Consider the following 17,240-nt stretch of genomic DNA (forward strand, 5'->3'; position numbering starts at 1 on the left):
AAGGGCTGCGAGCAGGGTTTCAGCAGCTGAACTGAAATTGCGGGCAGGCTGGAGTGAGCGAAGATCCCAATCCATTTAAGGCTTTAAAGGTTAAAACCAGCACTTTAAACTGGGCTCAGAAACACACGGGCAAAAAGTGCAGCTAGTGCACTATAAATGTCACATGGTCTGACCACCGTGCCTCCACCAGTCCTTGGCCATGCTGGCTGGGAACGGTGGGAGTTGCAGTCCAACACATCCGGAGGGCACCTGGTTGGGGAAGGCTGATATAAATTACATAAATTATTCCCTTTAAATAGGTGTTGAAATTAATCTCCCTCTCCATCATTTATTATTTAGGTGCTCAATCATTTGTAGCAAAACTCATTAAAGAATTCAGCTTTTAGCTGGAGGATAAATCTGAGCCAGGAACCACTTATGCTCACTTGAATTCGGGATCCCACCTGCATCAACAGTCTCTACCCTACAAAAGGGGAGGACAACATGTTAGAAAATAGGGGGCGGGGGTTCCAGCCATCATAAGATCCAGACCAGTCATCCCAACCCGGTGCCCTCCAGATGTATTGGACTACAAATCCTGTCATCCCCAGCCAACACATCTGAAGGGCACATGGTTGGGGAAGGATGATTCAAGACCATTGAAAAGAAGCCTGACCCTTTAGTTAGAGGCTCATCTTTAAGTTGGTACCTAAGAAAAATATCCATTCTGCCTGTGTAAGCTTACATACTCCAAAAACACTATGAAGCCTAGTTGTTTGGCAGAGTACAGTACGGTACATTCTTGTTTAGACCCGATCTGCAATATTAGATGCACTTTTACGCTTTTTACCTTTTTTCTTTGCCTCTGTCTTTTCCCCACAAGTCACTATCTATGCACATTTTTCATACTCTTTCCTATACATAGATGCTTTTTATTTAAACGGTAATGCATGAAGCAGCCCTCAATGACTTCAGAACACGACTAGACTGGCAACCATTTTGGAAGAGAATGGTGAATGCTACGACAGTCCTACAAACAGCTTGACTTTTGAGATTCAGACCCCAACTCCTGGGGTGCGTTTCCACACTATCGCCTTCACTTCTTTTCCAACTTTGTTGCGCTGTTTCCCCAAGTGCATTTTCTCTCTTGTGTGTTTCCGTGTCCCAAAAGGACCCTGTCTATCATCGTTGTACCCTGGCGGGCTGCACTGTTTCCACGGAGCCCTAATCGCGTTATTCTCTTGGTGGCTGGGTGGAGCCTTTTTGGAGTGGGTTGGGTCTGCTTACCCCGTCTGTTTTCCCACCTCCTCCTGTTTCCAATTCCCCCCTCCCTCGCCCCCTCTGCCCCGCTGAAATTTCCTGCTCTGGCCAGTCTCCTTCTTGCCTTCCCAGCCCTTTTGGTTTGCTTTAGAGAAGGAGCGAAAAATCAAAGTACTGTGTCTGGAGCATCTCCCCCACTTTAAACCTTCCTTATTGCCCCTAAAACAGAGATTGAAACCACAATTCTCATTAACAAAGGGGCAAAAAATCAAAGCGCTGTGTCTGGAGCATCCCCCCTTTAAACCTTCCTTGTTGCTCCTGAAACGGGGATTTAAAGCACAATTGTGCATTAATGAAGCAGCGAAAAATCAAAGCACTGTGTCTGGAGCATCCCACACCCCTTTAAACTTTCTTTCTTGCCCCTAAAACGGGTGCTTATTTGTGCATCTTTTCATCTCTGCCTGACTGCTCCCACCAGGATCATCTCCCCCTCTCCTTCACACAACTTCAGTGTTCCCACCTCCTCAGCTGTGTTTCCAGGACAACAGAAGGAGAAGCTAATGGAGGAGTATGGGATTTTTTAAAAGGCTTTCCCCTTCTACCCCCCTTTCTCCTTTCCCCTGAAAGTCTAGATGCACCTGCATTTCAGGAGCAAGCCTCATTGAGCACAACGGGAGTTACTTCTGAGTAGACACACATATGCTTGTGCTGGGAAAGAGGGGGGGGGAACACAGTGAGGGAAACTAGCCCTCATTTTAACCCAGAGGACCTCACGGACCACAATGGGAGTTACTTCTGACAAGACAATAATGGGTTTGTTGTGGGAAAGAGAGCAAAACCAGCCTCCATTTTAATGCACAGGATCTCTATTTGGAAGCTGTGAAGGAGTTACATCCTAAGGCAATGGATGGAAGCCTCGAGATCTCACTTAATCGCATTTAAGGAATTGGGCTTAAGTGTGCCATTCCAGTTGAGGGGGAATCTCAGTAAATTCTGATGTAGGCATTCAAAGGCAAGCCTCATTCAGCACAATGGGAGTTACTTCTGAGGAGACACTAATGGGTTTGTTGTGGGAAAGAGAGTAGTAAACACAAAGACGGAAACCAGCCCCCATTATAACCCGCAGGATAGCTATAATGAAGCTGCTAATTACTTTCGTTCTAAGGCAATTCATTGGAGCCTTGCTTGGTTGCTTAAACGCATTTAAGCAATTGAGCTTTAATGTGTACCATTTCAATTGGGAGGGAATCTCAGCCTCATCCACAGCAATGAGAGTTACTTCTGAGGAGACACTAATGGGTTAGTTGTGGGAAAGAGACCGAAACCAGCCCCCATTTTAACGCACAGGATCTCTATTTGGAAGCTGTGAAGGCGTTACGTCCGAAGGCAATGGACCAAAGCCTCGAGGTTATGCTTAATCGCATTTCAAGAACCGAGGGCTTTGACATGTGCTGTGTCAATTGAGGGGCTTCACTGTCATTTCTGTGGTCACTGAGAGGGCAAGCCCCATTTAGCACAATGGGAGAAAACACCCCTTGACTGGGGTTATGGGCTGTGTTCTAGTGCTTATTTTCAATGATGTTTTAAAAGTTGGTCCCTCGGCATCCTGCTCCAAAATGGCAATGAAACTTCTGGAAAACAAGGAGGGAAAGGGTTGGGTCACTGAGGTCAGAGTGACACACCCACAAAGGCCAGGCTAAACGCCCCATGGGTAGGGCTAAGACAGCAAACCCGGTGCGATTGTGGAAACAGGTCAGTAATGGAGCCACCGTAACCAGGAAAAGCCAGACTATAAGCAGTCTCAGAAGCAGTTTTTCAGCGACAAAATGCGACGCTGGGGCTGAATAGCCACAACATCATGGAACCACAGAGACCCCATGGCACAGGCAGGTTGGAGTAAATCACTGGTGGAAACACAGCCCTGAGGGCCTCTTCTCCTTTAAATTGCTCTTGCTAAGACTCAGAAGATGCTTACAGTGTTCAAGGGCAGCCAGGACTCCACTGAGAAAAATAATCCCTAGACTACTCTACAAGTCCTTGTGGAAGAAGAACAAATTAAATACAATGGTACAAATGCCCATAAGATGTATATTGCCGTGTCATGTTCAAGGCACAGGGGCTGTGCAGGACCTGGGGAACTGGAACAAAGCATGCACCATCAGGATTCATTATGACAATGTAAGGTTCATGTCTCCAGGTTTCACTCAGAACCAGCCAGAACTCTAAAGGAGCTATCCAAGCACCATGGATAGCTCATTTAGAGTTCTGACTGGTTCTGACTGAAACCCGCAGTAGATTCAACACCCCACTCATGTCGGAGCCACCGGCCTCCACTGGTTCATGTTAATTCTCTAGTAAGACCTCCAGCCTTACTCCCTGTGCGTTGCCAATCATGATGTCCTTAGCTGTCCATCTACACCAGCTGCAACAAAGAATGGTGGGTAATCGTTTTGACATGGAGCTCTCCACCACATTCATGTTTTTGGAAGAGAAATCATTGCCTAGGATTGTTCTATAGAAAAATTAGGTTCTTTAGATGGCTTTCTAACTCTGATCTTACCCTCTCGCTAACAACATGGTATTTGCTAGCCAGCTCATCCTTCTCTGCCCGGGTGAGCGCCAACAGGTCCTCAAGGCGTGAGAGCTCCTCCTGCAACAGGCGGTTTTCTTCCTGCATATTGACTGAAGGGGTTGTTTCTGAGAGACCTGGAAGCAGCAATACAGGGAGAGGTTAGCTGTGAAACAGGCATGCTTAACTAAAGGTGTGGAACCGACTCAGGATGCTCACCCTAAATATATTGGCCTAGCACAGTAACTTGACTTAGCATCGAATAGGACTCAGAACACCAGCACTTCATTTGTCAAAATGGGTGTATTGGTGCTCAGAACTGTTTGCAAGCAAGTACCTGACTCAGGACCCCTGCCTCCTGATCTAGGGTGAGGCAACTCAGTCATGAAGGAGAGGCCCCTTGAAAATGAGCAGTGGCACTCTCTCCTTCAATTAGCCTCCAAGTTTCAAGAAAAATTGGGTCACGTAACACAAAATATGTGAAAAACACATTATGGAGCCTGACACTAAGAAGGGATTGACTTATAGAAGGTGTGTTAAACCTCAGGCCCATGGGACAAATTTAGCCCTCCTGGGGTCCTAATCTAGCCCTCCTGGGTTCCCCAGATAGCCACACCCCTTCCCTCGCCATGCCCCCTTCCCCTGGCCACACCCCCTTTCCCCCAGCTGTTGATTATTTGGTAGTTTCCCAGCTTTTGTGCAGTTTTCCCCATTCTAAAAGGTTGAACTGCCTCTCCTAAGGCTTAGTTACAGGCAGTAAGAGCTTTAGGCTAAAATATGCTGGTACTTTTGGTATTTTTGTCCCTGCCCCATTTGCTTTCAACCCCCAGCCCACTGGAATGCCACCTCCAAAAGCTTCGCTAAAATGGAATTCAGCCCTCAGACTGAAAGAGGTTCAATATCCTTGACTTATAGGATAGGTGAATGTTCTTATTTATTTCCATATATTTCTACTAGGGCTGGGGAAGAGATTTCTTTGATTCGCAATTTCATGTGAACCAACCTAATTCGCATTTCCCAAACTAATATGTGAACCGGAAAGCAATTCAGTTTTCACACTTCTCTGAATTTTGGGATGCAGTTCTCTGAGCAAAAAATGTGTGCAACAGTGCCTATATTAGGGAAAACTGCATACAAAAGCCATATATTAGCAAAATTTGCCTGCAAAAATACATTACAGAAAATGTCTACAAAAATACATACAAAGTTTCATGCCAACTTTTAAAAAATATTTGTAAACTGATGCGGAAATGGGATGGAATGAACTTGTGCCTGAAAAAATGTGAACATTATAGGAAGCAAAACAGGTGCGTCCATTCCAAATTTCTGTGCAACAAGAAAGAGACATAGTCCATTCTTTTCTGTGAAATACTGGCTTCCCTAGTGATGGCTGATGGGATAACATGCAGGATGTCTGTGTATAGGGCTAGAGAAGTGACTGGGATGCAAATGAAGAGTGAAAACCTTTCTGTGACCTGATATCATGCCCCCACTGGAGGAATCCTCCTCAGAGGAAGAGCTGGAACAACACTGTTCTATCAGCTCCTGTGCCTTGTACCTTGTTTTCTGGACCTTGCCTTGTGATTGACCCTCTGCACTACTGACCCTTGGACTCCTTCTTGACTCTGCTTCTGGACTATGTAATGTATCTGACTGCCTAACTGTGTTTTGACCTTTGCCTGCTATCTTGACCACTCCTGCCTTAGCCTGAACCCATTGAACTAAAACCTGTGTGCTAGAACCTTTGCCTGCTTCATTACTTTGCTTCTTGGCTAGCCCCTTCACTCAGAGTCTACTGCAGCCAATGCAGGACAGTTTGTTACAGCACTGGCTAGGCAGACACTGAAGGTTTTTAACACCAGAGTCTGTTGAGCCCCACCCAGAGCCCAGCTTCATGTCAGGATGGAACCCAGGCTCCCTGGTTTGGTTTCAGATTCTGAGTCAGATTCAGAGGCAGAGCTAGAAGAAGCCCAGTTGAGACAGAGTGTGGGGGAAGAAATTCCCCAAGACTCTCCAGGAGTCAGGGATGAATCTTCCCATGACGTACTGAACAGGAGGCCCAGATTCAGAGACCATTTTCCCCTTCCCCCTAGTAGGTGGGAACTCAGCCTTTGCTGGAAGGGGAGGGAGCACCTGAATTGACAGATCCCAAAGTCTGCCGCAGGGTTATGTGGGCAGAGCTGAGGGGAAGTCAGAGGTGATCCGCTGGCTTGGCTGTACATCAGGTTGGGTCAATAAGACCCTCCCTGAAGAAGGAGCCCTATAAAAGCCTGTCGGGTACGGCAGGAAACCATTCATTTATTAGACAGGCAACTGCCTTGCTTTGTTTAGCTCATTAGGCTTAGAAGACAGCTCAGCTTTCACAGACACTACAGGTCTGAAGATGTGTTTAACCTGAATAAAGACTTTGTGGGTTGCACAGCGAGTCTCTGTTGCCTCACTACCCAGTGGGAGGGCTTAGGACCTTGACATTGCACTAAATTAGAGCTCCTAGTCAGAGCCCTACTCACAAGGAGTTGCTTTCTCCCAAGGAGTCTTCCTTTGCGAGGGAGCATTCCTTCTCACCGGAGCCCTACTGGCTTGTCACTTGAGGTGACGATGCTCCTTGGGGCCAGGGAGTTGCTCAGCCTTTGCCTCAGAGGCAAAGTCCCCTATCCCTGATGAGGATGGACCTGCAGCCATCTTTCCCAAGGGCCCAAGTTCCTCCTGGTCTGGTGACAGTGACTGATCTGGGTACCATTGGTTTCTGGGACCCCCAGCTCTACCTCTGAGGAGGAGTCATCCAGCGCGGGCATGACACCTATAATACTTCTATCTCTGTGTTGTATTACCACAGATAATCACCAGGGATTTGGATTTACAGAGAAAGAGGATGCAGGTGATTTCTATTACTAGTGGCATATGAAGAACTACAGTATCTCCTTTTGAAAGGATAAAGAGTAGGAGATAAAAGACACCAGGCCATAAATTGAAGAGCAAATTGCCTATGCAGGGATTACAGAGTGGAGCCCTTTAATAGAATTCCTTTTTGAAAGAAGTTTTTTATTTTTGTTAAAGGATTTTCCATTAAAATTTAGTATTTTAGTCTGGCAAAGCAGAGCAATATTGTTGCTGTTTATAAGGGACAGGACCCCTTCTTTGTTGATCCATCCTACAAAATGAAAGTAGCAGTGTTTAGAAAGGGTATTAATAGAGGGGCAGGAGATAGTTCTCTAGCAAGAGATACCTATGCATACAAATTATTATCTCATTACAGATGTTCCAGGACTGTTTTCTAGCATTAGGTTCCAAGACAGAATCCTGGATCAAATGATGTCTGGCCAAAAGTGCATCCATGGAAAAAAATTTGCATGGAGAGCAACTTGGAGAGGGCCTCTTAATCACAGGCTTCATGATAGCCCTGCCCAGCCATTATAGAGAGAATGATGATCTTCCATGTGAGAACTGAGAAGCCTGGGCTCATTTTCCAGCTCTGACCCAGACATGTTGAACGTTGCTTGGCAGGTTGCTTAATCTTTCTGATCATTATATATAGAATGAGGACAAATAACACTCTCTTGTCTTCTGACACCCTGGACTCTAGCATCTCTTTCATTGTCTACTTGGCCAGCACTTGGCATAGGGGCTGCAGATAAAAAGCTCAGGAACTCTCATCAGCTATGATTTTTAAAATGAGAGAAACCCATATTGTCCTTTGGGAATGTAGAAGAAAGCAACTATTGGCAGAGGTGGACAATCTTTTTTTTTCCTGCCAAGGGCCACATTTCCTTATGGGTAATCTGTTAGGGGTGCATTTCAGGGGTGGGCAGAGCCAAAAGTGGGTGGGCCATGCCTTTTCTCTTTCTGCCACCCTCTTTTCTCTCTTCCTTCCCAAGCAGCAAGCAGATAGCTCTTGCCAGAGGTCTGAATTAATCGCGTGCAGAGGGCTTTTGAAATTAGTCTGAGGGCTGCACGTGGCCCAAGTGCTGCAACTTACCCACCTCTGATTTAAAGGAAAGATTCCCTTGAACCTAGGACCCTTGTTCTCCTTGTGGTTGCTCTTTTTTCTTCCACCTGAGATGACTCCCTCGTCATGGTCAGCAGAACATCTGATTCAGTGGCCAAGAACAGAAGCTGCTATTTTCCATGGAATTTTGAGGGCAGTATCCAACTGTGTCATTCTGCAAATGACATTGTGCTAGCGGAAACCAGGTTCTGAATTATGCACAAGAGAAAAATCCAGCTAAAGTTACATCTGTGCAAGTGTGTTTGTGCAACCTGTTACACATGCCGCTCGCGCAAGCATAATGGGCAACCGCTTCCTCAATAGAAAGATTCAGGGGAGCTCTACTAGCAGTATTTGAGTTTGTGGAATGACACTGTTGGATACTGTCCTGAAGTAGTCAGACAGGCTGCTAAATATAGGCTGGAAGGAAAAAGCTGCTACCACATACATGGTGATAACAACTGAATTTATGACAAATTCTTCCAAGGAGGATGCCTTCAGAGACATTATGAAGCCAACCCTGCATGCCATGTGGGGATTGCAGGGGCTTCAGAGCATCCCGCCCACGTCTTCCTACAGTTGTTTCTGTACACTTGCTGTGTCTCCAGGGATGTGCTAGCACATGCTGGATGCTTCCATCCAGTCGAAGGCGGTACCTTGGGATGACGGTTGAGACAAGCTCTGTGTGATAATCTCTCGAATCCTGGCTGGGACTGTTGTGGGTGCAGCTCTCTCTCCTTCACCTCGCACAGTCAACGCTTTGTCATCTCTGCTTGCTTTGGGATGCAGCACTGTATCCTCTAGTTTCTGAAATACAGACAAAAGTCAAACCCTGATCGGAAAGCTTGTTGGGTTTTATTTAGCCACTGATGAACCCAGAGCGACAATTATTTCTATACAATGGTTAAGCCCCATTCCAATGTTAACTGAATAAAGGGGCAGCAGGGCCACACCACTCCCCCTCTGAATGTCACATGGTTCTCTGCCCTCCCCCAATGCCAATGCGTTGAGCATCAACAGTTGAGAAGGGGAAGCTTATGCGCGAAGATCTCTACATGTTTAAGAGGCTTCCTCGGGAGGTAGAACCCTGCATGACCAGTGTTCCAGCACTCATAGTTCTACATGCATAGGCTCCTACCTCTTAGACATCCAGACTCAACATATGGCAGTTAGGTGGGGCCGGAGAGTTGTGTGGCTTTGGGGGTGGGGTCAGCGGTGGGACTCTGCTGCCTCTTTAACTGCATTAAATAATGTAATTAAAATATCGCTAGTATCTTTCATAAAACTAGAACCCAGGGTCATCCCATGAAGCTGACTAGTGGGAGATTCAGGACAGATAAAAGGAAGTCCTTCTTCATACAGCAAATAGTCAAACTATGGAATTCGCTACCACAAGACGTAGTGATGGCCACCAATCTGAATAGCTTTAAAAGGGGGTTAGACAAATTCATGGAGGAAAAGGCTATCACTGGCTACTAGTCCTGATGGCTATATGCTACCTCCAGTATCAGAGGCAATATTCTTATGTACACAGTTGCTGGGGAACATGAGTGGGAGGGTGCTGTTGCTCTCATGCCCTGCTTGTTGGTTTCCCATGGACAGCTGGTTGGCCACTGTGTGAACAGAATGCTGGACTAGATGGACCCTTGGTCTGAACCAGCATCACTCTTCTTATGTTCTTATTAAAAGTGCTTTATTGTCAGCCTGATCTTACGAAGAGTTAGGTGTTCCTAAGCCAACTGAAATGAATAGACTTAGGCATACTTAACCCTGCATAGGATCCAGGCCATTTCTCCCATTTGTCATATGCCAACGCATGATATAGTTGTCATAAATATTGGAATGTTTCAAGTCTTACGTAGTTTAAAAAAAAAGTTGACTGAACCAGATAGCATGTTCTAAGACCAATCACAATGAAGTGTCATTATGCTACAAACAAAATGAGTAAACATTTCTGCACACAGAATATGAGGTTTCTTGTAGCTATATTTGGAATATTTTGATGCAAATAAGATACTATTAGAATCTTTTCATGCAAGACCATTAGAAACTAGAAACTGCCATTCAAATTAATGGAAGACAAACATATCTATGGTAAATTCGCCCTCTTTTGCAAATTTCATCAAAAGCATTTTCAGGAATTATCATCACAAATAAAATTTTACATTACAATGGCATAAGAGAATCCAGAATACTGTTCTGAAGTACTATCATTTAAAAGTCATGGGAGTCTAATACTACTGGAAAAGGGAATTTATTAGGTCAATCTACAGCTCACTGTATCCCAAAGAATGGCTGCCACATAGTTAGGAGGTTTTGTGAAGAGGAAGTGAAAAAGGGAGACTGATGTCAGAGCAAAGATGTAATCACAGTATGGCTCACTGGCTTCTACCAGAACAAGTTACAAATTCAACACAAATAGAAAGGTTATTTGTACACTCACCTTCAGTTAAAAAGTAAAATACGACAAAACCAGTCTTTAAATAATAAAAATAAAAATTCAGGAATTCAAATCCCCTCATGGGCAAATGTTGGATGGTATGCTTTTAGTCACTGCTGCTGTTATTTTAAGGATACAATTCAAATATGCACAATGCATTTAAAGTTGTGGGAAGGTCTAACACCAGGGCATGCGAAGGACCAATAGGGCTTATACATATGAAATTGTTATGAAGTTTGATTATTCAGTGAAATTTGATTTCTGAGTTGATAATGTTAGGTAGAAACATCTTTAGTTCTGTGACCTCCTTGCACAGTTGCCAAACTCACACAGGTGCCTAACTCACCTTAACTTCTCAGTGTTTTGTTGCTGGGGTTGTGATGTTTCATCCCTGGGGGTCCCTTGTGCTCACGGAGCAAGAATGGCATATTACACAGCTACGGCATGCATTATGATAAACTAAAAAGCAGTTATTGCCAAGCCGACAGAGCTAAAACTGTATGCATGGAAAATGCAGCAACACTGCCCTCTATCGTCTACACCATCTAGATTTTACACACCCTCTCACTGAGATTGAAAATAACACAAGAGCCTGGTGCAGTCTGAACTTTATTTTAAATCTTTTTTCCAATTGTCTCTAAATAGTACTCCACTTCCAAGGATCCCTGCTTTTTTTTAAAATCTTTCACTCCAAATAAAGTTTTGGTGGGAGCTCACGATTCTCCTTATGTGAAGCTGAAATATAACACTGAAATTAGTGCTGTCAAATACCCAATTCTGAAGATTTTCTGCCACTCTGTGAAGGCCTATAAAAGTCATGGAATGTGACTAAGTAACAAGGCATGTGAAAATACCTGGTTAATCTGTTTGTTAGTTATGGTACAGTGAATACTTGGTTTTAATGTTTTCACAAATATTTTATTTTAATGTATTCCCTTTGTAAACCACTTAGAGATATTTTTAAAATACTATAAGCAGTATATAAATGTATTAAATAGCAATAATTATAACAATAACACACACAATGGAAATGCACAGGTGTGTTGTAGTGGTGTGTGCTACATGTGGAAATTACAATCACATACCACTGTCCAATCCAACATTTTCCTTTACAAAAAAAAAAAAAGCCCTGCTGTGTAGCAAGTGGAATGGGGTGGGCACCATATAGTGGCTATGGGAGCCTTAGGGCATCCAGGCTGTGCCCTGATCCCATAGGCTCCACCCACATTAGGTGTCCAGAAGTGTGTACTCACATGGGTGTATTTTTCCCAAAAGCAGTCTGCCCCAGCAAAATTTCTTGGGCCCCAGCAGGAGAAATTCCATAGACACACCCCTGATGTGAAGACCAACCACTTTTAGAAATCAATTCAATAAAGAAAAAACACATTCTACCTCTGTCTAAAACTGAAAGACAGATTAAACTTGTCTACAATCACAGATTCCTCAAAAAAAAAATTCAAATAGCTAAATGTTAAACAGGTCAGGGCTCCTGCATCTTTAATAGTTGTGTAGAAGAGGAGATTTCAGCAACTACAGCAAGCTACACCAGCTGAAATACCCTCTTCTACACATACGTTCAAAGCATAGACACCCTATCATCTTTTGTATCTGGTCACTCTATTTAATCTCCTTGCCCTCCCCACCAACACTGAGTGAAAAAACAGAGAATTGCACAGACTGCACATGGCATCCACTCAAAACAAATGCCAAGAGAAATCACACAGAGAAACCTGAAAAATGGCACCCAAATTCTCCCAGGTATATTTAAAATAATGCCAGAAGAATATTGGCTAACTGGGAAAGAAGAACCAAATCACTAATACCTTCAATTAGACTCTACTAACTACTATGCAGGTTTCAGGTTACACCTAGTATTCGGTAAAAACCGTGTCATCCTGCTAGCACAAATGACACTGCGCTAGCAGAAACCAAGTCCCGAACTATGTGCAAGAGGAGAACCCAACTGAAGTTCCTCTTGTGCAACTGCTTCCAGATCTTGGGTTTACAAAGTGTTCCGCTAGTGCTTACACAACCACTTGCACAATGGGAAAAGACAGCAGAGCTCCACTAGCACAGCGATTTCTTCCGCTAGTGGTACGTCAGTTTTAGGCTTCCAAGAGGAACATGGTTTTGCAAGGTGATCGTGTTTCTTTAACAACTTAGCCATTCGCCTCTAAACCATTTTAGTCTTTTTGCCTTTTAAAACAACAGATGCCACATGTGACTATGAAAACTGCAAGACTTGCAAAAAAAAAGAAAAGAAAAAGTTACAGTCACATAACTGTAACATTCAGGCCACCTAGCAGCAAAGGCATTGATTAAAACACTTTGGCTGGGTAATGAGTTGCAGCTGTAGCATGGAGACTCCAAATAGGACCCATGGAGATAACTACTCCCTCTGCAGCTGGTGATGTCAGCACAGCTGTGGAAAGAGCAACCACTGGTGAAGTATTTGCAGGTTAGCCGACCCTGCCAGTACACAAAAAGGGGTAGGAAAGCATTATCCACCAACCAGTGTGACACAAGTACAAAATGATCCCCTTAGTGGATGACAAGACCTGTAGTAAGCTGACATTCCACCTCTCTTGGGCAGCAAGGCTAAGGACAAGTCAGATCATTTTTTCAATATCAATTCCATTTCATCTCAAGCAATGCCAAAAAAACAGCAATGATGTAGAAAAGCCAGCTGTAAGGAATGAAAGACGTCCATGATATGAAGTACATTTTTGGACGTGGAGTCTAACTGGCTCTTGCTTCAATCCAGTGCAATGTGAGTGCAAAATCTACACTGGGCAGAATGCTCATTTGCATTCCAAATGGCCCTCATCCACTTTTGCTTCTACACAACACCAATCAGACATTAACATAAATAGCACAAGAAAGTCTCAATGGCTACTTAAACCTCATGCGTGAAAAGACCATACATGTAAAAGAGCAAGGACGAAAACTGTTTCTGTTTCATGCTAGATAAGTAACTGGGAAGAAGGTGTCCTCCTTACTGGAAATTACAAAATGAGAAGGTTAAGAGAATGGGACTGTAGATGTCACTGTGTAAGACAGCTCCTCCTTTATCTCAGATGCCTTGAGCCAGTCACAATCTCTCACCCTAGTTCCTACCTCAAGTCAACTTACTCTCCCTGTCTGGCTGTGGCATATAGCTAATTCCCTATTGTTTAGAAAGTTTTCCTGGGCTGGATATCTAGGAAGGAGATATCCATACTCATGAGGAGATTCTCTACACCAGCAGTGCTGAACCTCTTTCAGCCAAATCCCATTTTGGACAAACTCTCAGGCTCTGTGTTCCAGTGGTGGTGAGGCCAAGGCAAAAGGGGTGGGAGCAAAAAACCAGCATATTTTAGCTTAAAGCTTTTCCTGCCAGTAATTAAGCCTTATCAGAGGTACTTCAACCTTTTAGAAGAGGGGAAAAAATTGCACAAAAGCCAGGAAACCACCGTATGATCAGTGGCTGGGGAAAATGGGGTGAGCCAGAGGAAGGAGGCATGGTCATCTGGGGAACCCTGGAGGACCAGATTGGGTCCACAGGAGGGCCAGATTTGGTCCCCAGGCCTGAGGTTCTGCACCCCTGCTGTACACAAAAGGAAGGAATCACACGGTAACTGCCAGAAGATGTAAAGGCATGAAGCCAGGAAGTGGCTGCCAGAGTATGGGCAATATAACATGTATAAACAAAGGCCACAAAGAAAGGCATCCTCCTGCACATCAAATTGTTTTTTAGAAGGGCATTATCAACTGAAAAGAACATCGATCCAATTACTACACATCAAGTCAACTTTACAAAATTGCAAATGTGCAACTTGTTAATATTAGACTATGTCCAACATGTGTTGTTGCTTTGTATTAAAATGTTATTATTGTATATTATAAAAATGTGAATAAAAAGATTTAGGGAGCATTCCTATGGCTGCTATGCAGTGGCTAGATGGCCATAGGATATCTGGTTTTCTGGGAACCAACCTCCTCCCACTGTGCTCCGCGCTCGGAAGAGGAGTATGGAGCGGCCGAAAAGGGGCGTTCCCAGAGGGCGTTCCAGGGTAGGCGGAAATGCCTGTATGACAAATCCTATGTGTCGTACAGCAGCCTCCTCCCCTGCTCTGCCCTCCTGCGACTACACAGCTGCAATCAGCTGTCTAGCCGAAAATGCAGGGCAGGAGAAGCACAGAGGGAATGATCCTGTCCATGCTTCTCCTGCCCTGCATTGGATAGGTGGTTGCCTATCTGAATAGGATTGCGCCCTTAAAAAACTAAAATGCAGATAATGTAATATGCAAGTAAGGCTTCATTAGGGGACTTCTGACATAAGAAACCCTCGCTTTCCTTTTCAAGGTTTCTTTACCTCTGAAATCCAATTTGACTTGCTAGGGTGCAATTCTATGCATATTTAGAATGCCATGGGGAATGCTGGGAGTTGTGGGACTTTTTTCTTTCTAAACATGCATAGAATTGTGCCCTACCTTTCTTAGAGGAAATAACCCCTTGGACACTGGGAAACACAGGGTAGTATGTGTTCCATAACTCTTTTTATACATGATTACAAAAGACAGCTTCCAATACAGAACAAAAACCTGAAAGTATTTGCTACAGATGTCAATGATACTGGTATATTTCACCCATAAGGCAAAAATAAGTCCTAAGCAACTGTCTAATACAGGCCTGACATGAAAAGAAATGGCTGTATTGACAGCTGTGACTCTGATAAGGCTTCCCATTATTTGGTCAAGAGTCCTACACGTTTCAGATGCTGATACTAACTATGCCAAGGTTAATGAGGCAGGCCTTACATTTGTACCTTTTCAGAACTTAACTATCACACGATTGACTATTATGAAGTACAATCTGGCCTAAATACTGCCCCCATATTACCCGTGTGTGCGTGTTTAAAATACATAGTTGTTTCTATGGTAGGCTAGCCCTCTAGTCCCCTATTGGAATTCAAACCAGTGAAAGGGAATTCTGAAATGTGTGCAGCCCAGTCCTATAGGTATTTGCTCAGAAGTCCTACTGAGTTCAATGAGGCTTACTTCCAAGTGAGTGTGTATGGATCGCAGTATAAAGGTGCAATCCTCTGCCTGTTTAAATAAAAAAGTCCTACAACTCCCAGCATCCCCCAGCCAGCATGGTTGGCTGGGGAATGCTGGGAGTTGTGGGACTTTTTTTTCTGTCTAAACATGCATGAGATTGCTCCTTAAGGCTACAATCTGATGCACACTTATTTGGGAAGTGGCACTTCTGAATATGCATGCATAGGGTGTCTGTTTTCCTGTTTCGTTACTTCCAAGGGCAGCTGTGTGCATCCTCTTTTGTTCTTTATTCTCATTTCTTAAACCTTACTGCCCTCTAGTGTAATTCAAAATGCCAACAAGTCCATAAGTCACAAAGCAACTTTGGGCCACATAAGAAAACAATGGAGCAAAAGCTAGCATAGAAATGCTTCAAGCATGGATTTTTATAGTTCATCTCTCTACTTGCAACAGAAGTACTCTATGCGCAACAGAAGGTATGTGTGCACAAAAGATAACAGCTCTCCTTAGACTGCAAAATATATGGGGGAAGAGAAAAAGATCATTCTACTAAACTGGGTGACTCTGGGTCATGACAATGTTGCAAAACTACTGTCTTTATGCTGTATGGTCCCATGATTTCATTCATTCATTCATTCATTCAGTTTATGAGTTGCCCTATAGCTGAAGCTCTCAGGGTGACATACACAACAAAAGCAAGAACAACAGACCCAATGATGAAACCAGTAATAAAACACATTACAATTATTGCTTTAAAAGCAGCAACAAAAAGCAGCATTTAAAAGAGATAAATACCTGAGCATTAGAAACATGGAAAAGATTATTTTAAAATGCAGCATTAAACATATTAAAAATATTTTTTTCTCTAAACTCTTGATACCAATTTAATACTTGATACACTTTTCGAGCACTATCACTTTATTCCTCCAGTTGCAACAAGCTCCCTCATAAATATTCTATTTAGAACATAGGATGCTGCCTTGTACCAAGTCATTGGTCCATCTAGTTCAGTATTGTCTACATAGACTGGCAGCGGCTTTCCAGGGTTTCAGACAAGAGTCTACCTGGAGACACCAGGGATTGAACCTGGGAAACCGTTTGCCAGCTGGGCATGTGTGCTACCATTGAACTAAGGTCCTTCCCCGGTACTGTCCTCGTAACAATCTTGTGAAGTAGATAGGATGACCTACCAAGGGCACCCAATGAGCTTCGTGGCTAGGTGGGGATTTGAACCCGGGTCTCCCCACTCCCAGCCCAACACAAACCACTAACTGATCAATCCTACGCATGTCCACACGGAAGTATGTCCCACAAAAGTCAAAGGGAGTTACTCCCAGGTAAGCGTGTTCAGGATTGCTGCCTCAATCACACTGGCATTTGCGCACCGTATCAACAGACCACTGAAGTTGTAATCCATACAATTAATAATTTAAGTCAGGATCTTTATCCCGTTAGCAGTCCAGAAACGATATCTTATCGAGATCAGTTGCAGGAAAGGCAGGCGCAAAACCAAGCGTTTGGTTTTCTTCGTCCATTTCACTTCCGAAGAGTCCGCCTGAACTCTTTGGCCCCGGGAAGGAAATGCAACCCTTTCCTTTGCTGGTTGGTGTTCTGCACAAGCTGTGTATGTCAGGGGGCGGAGGCAGCGCATGCACTCGCCTTACTCTGGACTCAGCCGCCGGGAAGCGCTAGATAGCTGCCGCCTTACTGACCTGGATTGCAGCCTCCAGCCGCAGCCTCGGCTTCTCCTCGCCTCCCTCGCTCATCGCTCAGAACCCGGCGGGGCCAGGGCCGGCGAGAGAGAGACCCGGCGCTAGCCGAGCAGCTGCTCTCGTTGCAGGCAGAGGAAGGGGAGAGGGTGCATGTTTTGGGTCCGGACACGCTGTCGGGGGAAAGCGATTTCCGGCCCGGAGGGTCAGGGACTCTCCGTCGATCCTTCTCCGCTACCGTCTAGAATGGAAGAGGCGC

General features: G+C 44.4%; 1 protein-coding gene across 1 annotated transcript in view; it reads right to left on the reverse strand.

Annotated features, from left to right (window-relative positions):
- The window catches only part of CROCC2 (ciliary rootlet coiled-coil, rootletin family member 2), a 148,074-nt gene extending 130,834 nt beyond the window's left edge, over window positions 1–17,240 (reverse strand). Inside the window, exons 1-3 of the mRNA XM_084842016.1 lie at window positions 16,985–17,240; window positions 8,450–8,600; window positions 3,800–3,945 (exon numbers count right to left, since the gene is read on the reverse strand). Of these exons, the coding sequence (XP_084698142.1) occupies window positions 3,800–3,945; window positions 8,450–8,600; window positions 16,985–17,038 (351 nt within the window). The 5' untranslated portion in view covers window positions 17,039–17,240. The remainder of the gene's footprint in view (window positions 1–3,799; window positions 3,946–8,449; window positions 8,601–16,984) is intronic.

Source organism: Heloderma suspectum, chromosome 3 (assembly GCF_057233095.1).
Source record: "Heloderma suspectum isolate Gila_16-S chromosome 3, 16-S_ref, whole genome shotgun sequence".
NCBI classification, from domain to species: domain Eukaryota; kingdom Metazoa; phylum Chordata; class Lepidosauria; order Squamata; family Helodermatidae; genus Heloderma; species Heloderma suspectum.